General features: G+C 56.9%; 1 protein-coding gene across 1 annotated transcript; it reads right to left on the bottom strand.

The window, feature by feature from the left end:
- Nucleotides 1-8466: 8466 nt before the first annotated feature.
- On the bottom strand, nucleotides 8467-12256 carry LOC138764257 (trypsin-like). The gene is made up of 5 exons (XM_069939921.1): nucleotides 12167-12256; nucleotides 11395-11554; nucleotides 9503-9762; nucleotides 9034-9170; nucleotides 8467-8882 (listed from the first exon to the last, which is right to left on the bottom strand). Exons 1-5 carry the CDS (start codon nucleotides 12204-12206, stop codon nucleotides 8733-8735), a joined length of 747 nt encoding a protein of 248 aa, XP_069796022.1. The 5' UTR covers nucleotides 12207-12256; the 3' UTR covers nucleotides 8467-8732.
- Between the last annotated feature and the right edge of the window lie 523 nt (nucleotides 12257-12779).

Raw genomic sequence — 12779 nt, 5'->3', positions numbered from 1 at the left:
TCCTGGGCCGGTACAAGATCTTATAGATGTAGATGGACAGATCAATTCTCCACCTCAGGATCTTGTCATTCTTATTTTTTCCCAGCTGTTTGTTGTTAAACATAAATGCGGCTGCACGTTGGTTACTCAGCAGGGTGAACGGTTTGCCGAATAGATAATGGCTCCAGTGGCACACAACTTCCACTATGGGCTGGGCCTCTTTCTCAATGGCTGAGTTCAGGGCCCTGGAGGGTACAGGAGAAAAATGCCACAGGCCTACCCACCTGGTTCAGCGTGGCAGCCAGGGCGAAGTCGGACGCATAGCTCTGCACCTGGACTGGGATGGATCCACGCCACCTTCGCAATGTCGATTTGGGCTCCTGCCGACGGGGAAAGGTAGTAGTTTTTCCAGGTGGCGGGCTTTGTCCACATAATTGGGGACCCATTGTGAATAGTAGGTAAAGATCCCCAGGCATCTTTTTAGGGCCTTGAGGTTATGGGGGAGCGGAAGCTCCATCAGGGGTTGCATACGCTCAGGGTCAGGTCCAATGATTCCATCCTCCATCACGCACCCTACTATGGCCAGATGCGGCGTTGAACACGCATTTCTTCTGATTATATGTGTGGTTTAGGGCTTTTGCAGTCTGTAATTTCTGCTGGTCCTGGTCACAGATGGTCACGTTGACCAAGTAGGGGAACGTGGCTTTCAACTGGTGGTCATCCACCATTTAGTCCATCTCCCTCTGGAAAACCGAAACTCCGTTTGTGATTCCAAAGGGGACCCTAAGGAAATGGTAGAGGTGGCTGTCTGCCTCGAATACTATGGAAGGGCTGTTCTCCGGGCAGATTGGGAACTGGTGATAGGCTGACTAGAGGTCAGTGGTGGAGAAGATCCAGAACTGGGCAATCTCATTCACCATGTCAGGTATGTGGGGGAGGGGGTAGGCATCCAAGAGAGTGAACCATTTGACAGTCTGGCTGAAGACTATGGTCATTCTGTGCTTCTCTCCTCTCTTTACCCGTGCTCTCCAAGGACGAATGCTGGCCCCTATGATGCCCTTGGCCCGGAGTTGCTTAACCTCAGCCTTGATAAAGGCTCTGTTCCTGGGACTGTATCGCCTACTCTTAGTTGCCACTGGCTTACAGTCGGGGGCGAGGTTTTTGAACCGGGGGAGGGGGGGGTGGGTGACGATGGGACCTGGTGGGTGAACAGACTACAGGTCGTGAGCAGTGGGTGGTGGTCGGGCCGCTGATTGGCTGTGTTCAGAAAGATGGGCGGTTGTTTTAAAAGTTGGTTACTACGGACAGTTGTGGGGGGGCTGGGGGTGGTGGGGACTGTCATATTGCACAGAACACTGGAAGTTGGCACTGGAAGTCCAGCCCCAGTCTGACCGGTGTACAGAGTCGTGGCATCGTGAGCAGTTTAAAATCCTTGTACTTGGTGCCACCCACAGTTAACGTTACTGTGCAGCTCCCTCGGATTTTGGCCGAGTGGAACTTGGAGGCCAACAAGATTTTGCCCTGGACTGGGGTCACTGTGAGGGAGCAGAGCTGTATCAGTTCATGGGTAGATAAAGCTTTCGGTGTTTCCCATGTTCAACAAGCAGTTCGTTAAGCAGCCGTTTACCTCCATGTCCATGGTGGACTTCACTAATTGGTGTGGGCTGCTCTGATCCAGAACGATGGACGCCAGCTTCAGTTCATTGTCTGACTCGCTGCTACTGTATGTGAGTGTCGGGACATCTGCCCCGAGGATGGCTGCCCCCATTGTTTGCACACGGTCTCGCCAGAAGTGAAGTTGAACCGGAAGTGGGGCTGGAATCATGTGGTCCAAGATGGCGTTGGTCACTGTCCGCATGCGGCGCTACAAGGGGAAGCTCCGGACCTACATACCCGTACGTCGTGTCCTTTTCTTCCACAGCTGTAACAGGCCATGCTTCTAGCAGGGCAGATCTTCCACAGGTGCTTTTCTGGCTGCAGTAATAGCACTTCGGGTGCTCGACAATAGTGGCTGCAATTTGGCATCCTGCATCCCAAGATGGCGGCGCCCGAGCTCCTCACACGGTGGCGGGATTGCCGTAGAAGTAAGCCTTTGCGTTCTGTTGGGCTGTCTCAGGTGCCTTGGCAAGATTAACCACCTCCTGCAGGGTTCAATCCTCCAGGAGGCTTTGTTTGATACGATCAGACCTGAGACTGGCCACACAGGGGTCCCTGATCAGTTCCTCCTGGTAGACGGCCGCCATAACGTCGGTGCATCCTGAGGGGAGGTGGGACAGTTTCAGGGCCGGCCCAACCAGTACAATGCCTGTATTGCAGTGTTCCACCACAGGGGTGGGTCACTGACTGGCTGGGCAGGGAGGCAGAGGGCAGGACCTAGCCGGGAGTATTTAACCCTGGGCGGGACAGAGGCCGCAGATTCTCCAGAGGAGCCGGTGAGTGGCCACCCCTCGCCCTGCCTGCTTGGCCACGGTACACACCTGTAGCACAGGCCCAGGCTTGGCAGGACAGGACAGGCCTCATCCCCCTCCCTCTCTCTCCTTCTGTCTCCCTCTCTGTCCCTCGATATTTTTCCCACTCCTCTCACTCTCCCTTTACCCCACCTTCTTCTTCCCCTCCCTTTCCCCTTTCACCATCATCCTCAATGTTCTCTGGGATGGGGAGTGAGGGGGAGAGAGAGAATAATGGAGGGGGGAAAGAGAGAAAACGAGAGAGTGTGTCAGGCCAGAACAGAGATGAAAGGTCTCCAAACAGCCTTCTCCGTATCTGGGCCCATGTTTACTCGGCCCAAGGTCACTGGGAGCAATTTGTGGCAAAGGGGAGGGGGGGAGGGAGGAAGGGAGAGTCTGGGACAAGAATTTAGGTGAACCAACCTCCACCCCTCCCAAACCCGATCATATATTCCAGGCCCCCACCACTGTGTGGGTATAAACACGTCTCCCCTCAACTACCCTCCCCTCACCTCGTACAGACACCCTATGGTGTTTGCTACAATCACCGTGGGAAACAGGCGCTGAGTGTCCACCCTGTTGAAGCCTCTCGTGATCTATAGACCTCCATTAAGTCACCTCTCGTTACATTTCCAGCATTGCAAAAGGCTTTTGGAGGTGAAAGAGTTTACGGGAGAAGGACATCCGACAGGTAGGGAGCAAAGGAATGGGTCAAGGAGAGAGGGAGAGAGAAATGTGGGGATATGATGTTGAGCCCACTTGTACTGGGAGCAAATTTGGGCTCCTCGTTGAAGAAAGGATGTGCCGACATTGGAGATAGTTCAGAGAAGGTTCACAAGGATGATTCCAGGAATGAAAGGGTTGTCATACAAGGAGCGTTTGACGGCTCTTGGCCTGAATGGGGGGGAGGGGTCTCATTGAAACATTTTGAATGTTGAAAGGCACGGACTGAGTAGATGTAGAAAGGTTGTTCCCCACGGTGGGATGGTCCAGGACAAGAGGGCACAACTTCAGTACTGAAGGGTGTCTGCTTAGAACAGAGATGTGGAGGAATTTCTTCAGCTGGAGGGGCGGCAAACCTGTGGAATTGTGGCCACGGGCAGTTGTGGAGGCCAGGTCATTGGGTGTATTTAAGTCAAAGATTGACAGGTTATTGATTAGACAAAGGCATCAAAGTTTATGGGGAGATGGCTGGGCAGTGGGACTGAGTGGGGAAATGGATCAGCTCATGATTGAAGGGTGGGCCAGACGTGATGGGCTGAATGACCTATTTCTGATATGTCATATGGTCTTATGGAGTGTGGGAGAAGTCACAGCATCTCTTCAGCCCAACTGCATCCCTGACCACAGGAGAGGTAGTGAGGAGGGAGGGGCAGTGAGACTGGAGTCTGTGGGATCTCCCTTAGAGGGCTCCCATCCTTCAGCTGGGAGCTGGGGCACAGGTCTGAGAGAAACACCGGGTTTCATTTCTAATCTAATGTCTTGCAGGAGGTTCATCTGCTGACTTTGCTCCCAATACAGCATCCAGCACAGGTCGAGGTAGGAACCTGGTTTCCGGAATGGCCCGGGGTTGTTGGGGGGGAGGGGAGGATGAAGGAATGACCATCAATAGTGAGGCAACAGGAATCAGGGAGGGGAGGTGTAGAAGTCTGGAGGGGTTTACAGAGAAGGGGGTGCAGGGGAACAGAGGGGGTTACAGAGACATAGAGGGGCATAGGGGACCGGAGTGGGTTACAGAGTTAGGGAAGGGTGGAGAGGACCAGAGGGGATTACAGAGACAGGGAGGGGTGAGGAGGGGATTACAGAGATAGGGAGGGGTGGGTGTTGAATGTAAAGGGAATGGAAGGGAGGAAAGAAGAAAGGCGGGAAGGAGGCAAGGGGTGAGGGGTGGGGTCCTGTCAGAGAGACAACTCTCACCCACTCCTGTCTCTGCAGCTGTTTTGGTTTAGGATGAAGGTTTGTGGGATCATTTTCGTCACCTTCCTTTTGGCCCTCGCCAACTCTGGTATGTGACTCCCCTTCCCCTCCCGCACTCTCCCCTCCCCCTCACACTCTCATTCCTCTCTCCCCCTCTCCTCCTCCCAACCATCACTCCCTCTCTCTTACTCCCACTCCCCCACCCTCACTTACCTCCCCCTCTCTTCTCTCCTTCCTCCCTCATTCTTTCTCTATCCCATACCTTCACTCCCATTCCTGCAACATCTCTGCCACATTCCTTCTCTCCCTCCCTCTATCCTCTCTGCAACATTCCCTTCCTTCACATCCTTCCCTCTCCCCAGTCTACCACAAACCCTCCCTCTTTCTCTCTATCCTCTGCCCCTCCCTCTCTCCACCCTCTTGCCACATTCCTTTTCTTCCTCCCTCTATCCTCTCCACGACATTCCCTCTCTCCATTACATCCCTCCCTCTCTCTATCCTCTGGCTCCATCCCTCCCTCCACCAACTCTGCCTCGTTCTCTCTCTCCCTTCCCTGCTCCGCACCATTCTGTGCACCTGGTGTCTCACACCCCAGTGATTCCCTCCATCCTGCAGAGAGTTCTACTCCTCTAGAGGAGGAGGGGTTTGCCAGTTCCCTACGTGACCTGTGGGACAGTGCTTACACCAAGATGTCCCAGTATGTGGCTGCCATGTCTGACTCTACTGGAGTACAGTACATCAGGTGGGTGACTGTCGGGAAGAGGCAGAGGGAGTGAATGTAACCCGGGAGTGTGTGTGAGGGGACGGTACGGGGAGGGAATGTGTGACGGGACAGTGTGGAGGGAGGGAATGTGTGAGGGGACGGTGCGGAGGGAGGGAGTGTGTGATGGGACAGTACGGAGGGAGGGAGTGTGGGATGGAACGATGCGGAGGGAGTGTGTGATGGGATGGTGCGGAGGGAGGGATTGTGTGAGGGGACGGTCTGGAGGGAGGGAGTGGGTGAGGGGACGGCATAGAGGGAGGGAATGGGTGAGGGGATGGTGCGGAGGGAAGGAGTGTGGGGGGCAGTGCGGAGGGAAGGAGTGTGGGAGGGGACGGTGCGGCGGGAGGGAGTGGGTGAGGGGATGGTGCGGAGGGAGGGAGTGTGGGAGGGGCAGTGCGGAGGGAGGGAGGGATGGTGCGGAGGGGTCTTCATTCCTGGACCCTCTGTGACCAACACTTGCCCTTGTGGATCTCAGGTCTGCTTTTAATGAGGGTTTGACGGCGTTGGCCACTTATGGCCAGGTTCTGACCGACCAAATCAAGTATCTGGCATAGGAGCGACCGGGGACCTGACTGACGAGGCGTAGCAGAGACGTTCCCGGAACAGCAGGACCCACAGTTCAAAATATAAACTGCTTCTCCCACTCCGTGTGTGCCTGTGTGTGTTTCAAAGGGAGGAACCTTGGCACTATCCAACTGCAATGGGGCATCACACACTGACACCCCCTCACTCCATCTCCACGAGCTGCTTTCCGCCTTGGGAGAGACAAGCGGGGCGGTGAGGAGGGAGAGGGCGGTGGAAAGGGACGGGCACAGAGGAGGGAGGGAGGTGGAAGCAGGTGGTCCTCTGGGTTCCTCCAGCTCTCTCCTTCCCTCCCTCCCCCTCTCCTCCCTTCTCCACTCCCTACTTCCTTCCCTTTCTCTCCCCCACGTTCCCTATCTACTGCCTTGCATCCTCCCCTCGCCCGTCTCTCTCCCTCACCGACTTCCCCCCTACCCCGTCTCCCCCACCTCCATCCTCCCCCAACCTGTCGCTGCCCATCCCATCCCCACTCTGTCTCTCTCCAAACCCGTCTCTCCCCTCCCCCGTCTACAGACGTCCTGTCCAGAGGTTACTCCGCTGGACGTGTCCGGCGCCGGGTCCAAGGTTCACTGGGAATTTGGAACTGTGGTTCCGGTCCCCTCTGCAACACTGGTGGGGAGAGGAAGTCGATGAAGGCGCTTGGTGGATGGTGCACTGCGCTGGTCTGGGATACGGTATCCTGCGGAGAAGTGTTGGGAGTCTAGCCCAGAGCAGTTGGGCAGAGTGACCTCCCAGCTGCTTGTCCAACAACCCAGGGAGAGACCAGAAATATGGGGAGAGAGGGCAGGCTCCCTGTTTCTGTCACCCAATCCGGTCCCTTGCACCCCTTCTCGTTTCTGTCACCTCCTCCGGTCCCCTACACCCTTCCCCGTCTCTGTCACCCCTCCTGTCCCCTCCACCCCTCCCCGTCTCTGTATCCCCCTCTGGTCCCCTACACCCCTCCCCCTCTCTGTCACCCCCCCCCCCCCATGTCACCCCCTCCGGGTCCCTACACCCAAGTCTGATCTGAATCCTCTGTCGTGACAAAACTCACTTTCCCCAATCTTCCCTCAGTCCGGAGCTGATGACTGTGTGGGTCGGTGCACACGACCTGTCTGCTGAAGAGCCCTCCCGGCAGCCTCACCGAGTGGTCCGAGCTGTCCGTCACCCCGAGTACAGCCTGCAGACGACGGACAGCGATCTGATGTTGCTGAAGGTTCAGCCACCTGTCGGCGGAGCCCGTGCAGCTGCCTGACATACACTGAGTGTGAGTTGGTGTGAGTGCGTGTACGTGAATATGTGTGAGTTTGTGTATGTGTGAGTGTGTGCAGAATTTGCACAGCCCCCCTAACAATCAGAGAAAAGAAGCAAAAGGCCCCCCCCCCCCCACCGAGTGTCCGTGGATTCTCCCCCAGCGCTCCGGATTCCAGTAAAAGCGATCAGTTGCCCGAGGTCCCGATCCGAGCCTCCGACTTGATCAGGAACCCTCTCGCGTCCCAGTTCCGACACCTGGTTCGCCTTCATCCGGTCCCGAGCAAAATCAGCTGGTGATTTCAGCGTCTCTCGGAGACGTTTTGGCCCTGAGCCCTTCTCCAAGGATAAAGCAGATTTCAGAGAGACTCCGAATTCAAAGAAGAGGGGAGATTCCACACCAACAAGCAATGCCCATTGGATGTGATTTGGGACGGTCATGTCTGACAGGGAAGGGAGAGGCGACGGGCTGGGGTGACGAAGTTGATTTAAAGCCCTGGTGTGAATGACAGATTTGACACTGACAGAGTTGAGGAACAGTCCGTTTTCATACAGAAGTCGTTTTGCGTCACTTGATTTAAAAGTTAAATCTTATCCGTAGTCAAGGGCGCTACTGGCACATTCAAACATGACGCATAAATATCATTAAAGGTGTCATTGTGGACCGCAAGGGTTGGTCCACGATCTCATCCCATTTCTGGAACAGCTTGTTTGCCTTGCGCTGATGGACGTGAATTCCGGGCGCGGTGAACAGTGGGGAGGATGGAGGTGGGGGAGACGGGGTGGGGGAAGATGGTGAGGGAGAGAGAGACGGGCGAGGGGAGGATGCAGGGCAGCAGATCAAAACGTGGGGGAGAGAAGGGGAAGGAAGTAGGGAGGAGAGGGGGAGGGAGGGAAGGAGAGAGCTGGAGAAACCTCCCTCCCTCCTCTGTGTCCGTCCCTTTCCACCGCCCCCATCCCTCCTCCCATCCTCTCAGTCTCCCTTCAGTTTATTTGATTGATAAACTCCTCCGTTTCTACCCCTCTGTCACACCCTGTCTGTCCCCTACCCCCGCCCGTCTGTCCCAACATCTCTGCTCCAAATCATTGATATTAAGTTTGTAGCCCGAGTGTGGACCCCTGCGGAACCCCACAGGTAACCTGTAGCAATAGGATCGCTTTATTCCCACTCTGTTTCCTCGATCCCCGCGAGTATCCTTCCTGGAATCCCATGGGCTCGTCTTGTTTAGCAGCCAATGTGATCTCCAGGCTGTTCCCAGAGAAGGACACTGCTAGAAGACTCGGTTAATCCCCCCCACTTAGGTCAGCCCGAAACCTGTTGGTCTTTCAGCACAAGGAGATGTCGGGGAGGGATTGCTGCCGACCGGCACATTCAAGGCTGCAGGAGGACGGGCTGAGGTGCAGCCAACGCGAGGGTGTCGCGGGGAAGGACCCCAGTCCGGAGTCCGTCCGTCATCGGGCGCCGAGGGACCGAGTGGTGGGAACGGTGCTGCGAAACTAATTAGTGAATTAACCTAACAATGCAATGTCCGAATAAGGGATTCGAAATTATTCCTTTCCTTAAGCACATTTTATTGTGAATAGTTTATTTTTGGAACAAAAGTCAATGACTGGCTATTGAAACCCAAAGGGTTCATAGTGTTTAACACCTCATCGGAGAGGGAGAGACAAGGGAAGAGAGAAAGGGGAGGAAGAGAGGAGGGAGACATGGCTGCCTCCGACAGTACAGCCGATGTCCTTTGGTCGCCCCCCTTCCATCGCCCCATAGACATTTAGACGTGGGCTGGTCAAACGGGAAGTGGGCAGTTGAGGGTTCAGTTCTCCGCCAAGGTCTCGTTTATCCATTGCAGGTAGTGACAGAGCTTTGTGTAGACGCTGGGGTATCCGGGGAGACCACACTCGTAACCCCACGACACCAATCCTTGCTGCAGCCCCTCGCACACTAACGGACCTCCCGAGTCAACCTGGGGGGGGGGGGGGGGGGTTGAGGGCCAGAGGGGAATGGAGGTCAGAGTGAGTTTGGAGGTGAGTGCGAAATGTATCAGCCCTCCATCGGCGCCTCGCCTCTCCCCTCCCTCCCTCCCTCCCCTCCGCCCAGTCCGCTCTTTTCTCCACCTTGCAAGCCTCTCTGCCCCCTTCCATGATGCCGGCACAGAACATGTTCCTCGTGATCATGCCAGGGTAGCTGCCCTCACAGATTTCGTCTGGCAGGACAGGGACGTCCAGACACTGCAGCCGCTCGGCCAAAAGCTCTGTGGGTGAAAGATGGGGCCGTCTGGTTAAACCCGCGGGGTATCTCGGCCTGGACCTGAAAAGGTGGGAGTGAGTCTCCTCACCCCCGGAACCTGCATCTGCGAGGAGGGGTGGGCTCACAAGGCACTGGGGGCGAAGGGAATACCGGGACTGGGACACGGTGAAGAACGGCGGCAGATTTTCCCGCCCGAGGCGGTGCAGGGGCCACGATGTTTCCACCAACACCCCACTCCCCAATCACACCCTCCCCCTCCCTCACCCACACACAGACAAAAACACGAGAGACTCTCTCTCTCTCCCCACCCACCCACCAGGCTGAGCCCACACTTACCCCCACCCGTCACGTTATTACCCCACCCTGCCACTCTGCACACCGTTCCGTTCGATGGACAGGAGTCAGGCAGCTGCACGGGCTCCACCGACAGTGACAGGCCGACAGGTGGCTGAACCTTCAGCAACATCAGATCGCTGTCCGTCGTCTGCAGGCTGTACTCGGGGTGACGGACAGCTCGGACCACTCGGTGAGGCTGCCGGGAGGGCTCTTCAGCAGACAGGTCGTGTGCACCGACCCACACAGTCATCAGCTCCGGACTGAGGGAAGATTGGGGAAAGTGAGTTTTGTCACGACAGAGGATTCAGATCAGACTTGGGTGTAGGGACCCGGAGGGGGTGACATGGAGGGGTGACAGAGAGGGGGAGGGGTGTAGGGGACAGGAGTGGGTGACAGAGAGAGGGAGGGGTGACAGAGACGGTGAGGGGTGGAGGGGACAGGAGAGGGTGACAGAGACAGGGAGGGGTGGAGGGGGTTACAGACATGGAGGGCTGTAGGGGACTGGAGGCGGTGACAGAGACAAAGAGGGGTGTCAGAGACAGGGAGGGGTGGAGGGGACCGGAGTGGTTTACAGAGACGCGGATGTGTGTAGGGGACCAGAGGGGGTGAAAGAGACGGGGAGGGATGTAGGGAACCGGAGGGGGATACTCAGACGGGGAGGGGTGTAGGGGACCCAAGGGGTTATAGAGATGGGGAGAGGTGGAGGGGACTGGAGGGGGTTACAGACAGGGAGGGGTGAAGGGGACCGGAGGGAGTCAGAGACAGGGAGGGGTGAAGGGGACTGGAGGGAGTCAGAGACAGGGAGGGGTGGAGGGGACCGGAGGGAGTCACAGAGACAGGGAGGGATGGAGGGGGTTACAGAGACGGGGAGGAGTGGAGGGGACCGGAGGGAGTCAAAGAGTCAGGGAGGGGTAGAGGGGTCCAGAAGGGGTGACAGAGATGGGGAGGGATGTTGGGGACCAGAGGGGGTGACAGAGATGGGGAGGGGTGTGGAGGACTGGAGGGGGTTACTGAGATGGGGAAGGGTGTAGGGGACCGGAGGGAGTCACAGAGATGGAGGGGTGTAGAGGATTGGAGGAGGTTACTGAGATGGGGAAGGGTGAAGGGGACCGGAGGGGGTTTACAGACAGGGAGGGGTGAAGGGGACTGGAGGGAGTCAGAGACAGGGAGGGGTGGAGGGGACCGGAGGGAGTCACAGAGTCAGGGAGGGATGGAGGGTGTGACTGAGACAGGGAGGGTTGTAGGGGACTGGAGGGTTGTAGGGCACCGGAGGCAGTTACAGACAGGGAGGGGTGGAGGGGACCAGAGGGAGTCACTGAGACAGGGAGGGGTGTAGGGGACCAGAGGGAGTCACAGAGACAGGGAAGGGTGGAGGGGACCGGAAGGGGTGAAGAGACAGGGAGGGATGGAGGGGGTGACAGAGATGGGGAGGGGTGTAGGGGACTGGAGGGGTTTACAGACAGGGAGGGGTGGAAGGAACCGGAGGGAGTCACAGAGACAGGGAGGGGTGGAGGGGACTGGAGGGAGTCACAGAGACAAGGAGGGGTGGAGGGAGTCACAGAGACAGGGAGGGGTGGAGGGAGTCACAGAGACAGGGAGGGGTGGAGGGAGTCACAGAGACAGGGAGGGGTGGAGGGAGTCACAGAGACAGGGAGGGGTGGAGGGAGTCACAGAGACAGGGAGGGGTGGAGGGAGTCACAGAGACAGGGAGGGGTGGAGGGAGTCACAGAGACAGGGAGGGGTCGAGGGGACCAGTGGGAGTCACAGAGATAGGGAGGGGTGTAGGGGTCCAGAGGGGGTTACAAGGACTGGGAGGGGTGTGGAGTCAAGGATGGGTATGGGCAGTTCCAGTGCAATCGTGGACCGTTCTGTGGGGAGTGGTTGACACCTACCGGAGGTAGCAGTGGGCTGCAGACAGCACCCAGGTGGGGTTGAGAAGAGAAGCCCCACACCACTTCTCCTCACTGCGGCTGATGTAGGCTTGATAGGGGAGGCTGTGGGCAACACACTCCCACCCCCCGACGATACCATCCAGTGGGGAGCAGAGCGATGCTGCGGGACACAAATCAAAGTCAGTTCCTTCTGAATGGGGGAGAAGGTGTTGGGGGCGGCGAGGAGGAATCTCCACCATTTATTCCAGGAAACACCTTGACCCTCTGTCTGGACGTTCTCCCCACCCACACAACCCCACCAACCCAACCCTTCACACCCACCCCCTATTCACCCACTCCCACTTATTTTATCCAGCCTCGCATCCACCCTTGAGATCATGATGGGCTAAGTCGGGGCAACCACTCCCTTGATTCTAGCCCCCCTGCCAACCCCCACACCAAGCCCTCTGCCCCCAAGTGACTGATCTCCCTGGGGCTGTCAAACAAGTGGAGATGGTTTGAGACATGGAGGGATGTTGGGGTCCAGAGAGGGGGGGGGGGGTGTACAGGACCAGAGGGAGTTACAGAAGCAAGGAGGGGTGTTGGGGACCAGAGGGGGATTACAGAGACAGGGAGGAGTGTTGGGGATCGGAGTGGGTGACAGACACAGGTAACCTGCTCTCTCTCCCCATGTTTCTGGTCTCACCCTGGGTTGTTGGACAAGCAGCTGGGAGGCTATTCCGTCCATCTGCTCTGGGCTAATCTCCCAACACTTCTCTGCAGGATACCATACCCCAGACCAGCACAGTGCACCATCCACCGATCACCCTCATTGCTCTCCTCTCCCCACCAGCATTCCACAGTTCCAAATCCCCATTGAACTTTGGACCTGGCTCCGGTCACATCCAGTGGAGTGACCTCTGGACAGGAGATCCACAAACAGGGAGGGGAGGGGGAGGAGTGGAGGGAGAAAATGTGCATGGTACAGAGAGAGAGTGAGAGAGAGAGAAGGGGCAGAGAGTGCCTTGAAAGTGAGGCAATGCCTGTGGTTCATTGATCATACAGGAATCTGATGGCAGGGGGAGGTGGTGGGGCAAGGGAAGAAGCTGTCCTTGTACCATTGAGTGCTCGTCTTCAGGCTCCTGAACCTCCTTCCTGATGGTAGCAGTGAAGAGGGTGTGGCATGGGTGGTGGGGCCTTTGAGGATAGAGGCTGCTTTTTGAAGATACCGCCTCATGTCGATGTCCTAGATGCATTGAAGACTGGTGCCTGTGATGTTACAGGTTGAGTTAACAAACTTTTGGAGTTTATTCTTGCCAGAGAATTGGCGCCGCCGTACCAGGCAGTGATACAGCCAGAATGTTCTGCACGGTCCACCTTTAGAAATTTATGAGAACTTTCGGTGA

This window comes from Narcine bancroftii, chromosome 5 (assembly GCF_036971445.1).
Source record: "Narcine bancroftii isolate sNarBan1 chromosome 5, sNarBan1.hap1, whole genome shotgun sequence".
In the NCBI taxonomy this organism is placed as follows: domain Eukaryota; kingdom Metazoa; phylum Chordata; class Chondrichthyes; order Torpediniformes; family Narcinidae; genus Narcine; species Narcine bancroftii.
The sequence above is the reverse complement of the archived record's forward strand: the minus strand, read 5'-3'. Positions and strand labels throughout refer to the sequence as shown.

Coding starts and splice junctions, on each gene's coding strand:
- LOC138764257 (XM_069939921.1), bottom strand. CDS start 12,206: ATGAGGGTGATCGGTGGATGGTGCACTGTGCTGGTCTGGG. Junction 9,171..9,502: donor TAATAACGTGACGGGTGGGG/GTAAGTGTGGGC, acceptor TTTCACCCACAG/AGCTTTTGGCCGAGCGGCTG. Junction 8,883..9,033: donor GGGGCAGAGAGGCTTGCAAG/GTGGAGAAAAGA, acceptor CCCCCCCCCCAG/GTTGACTCGGGAGGTCCGTT.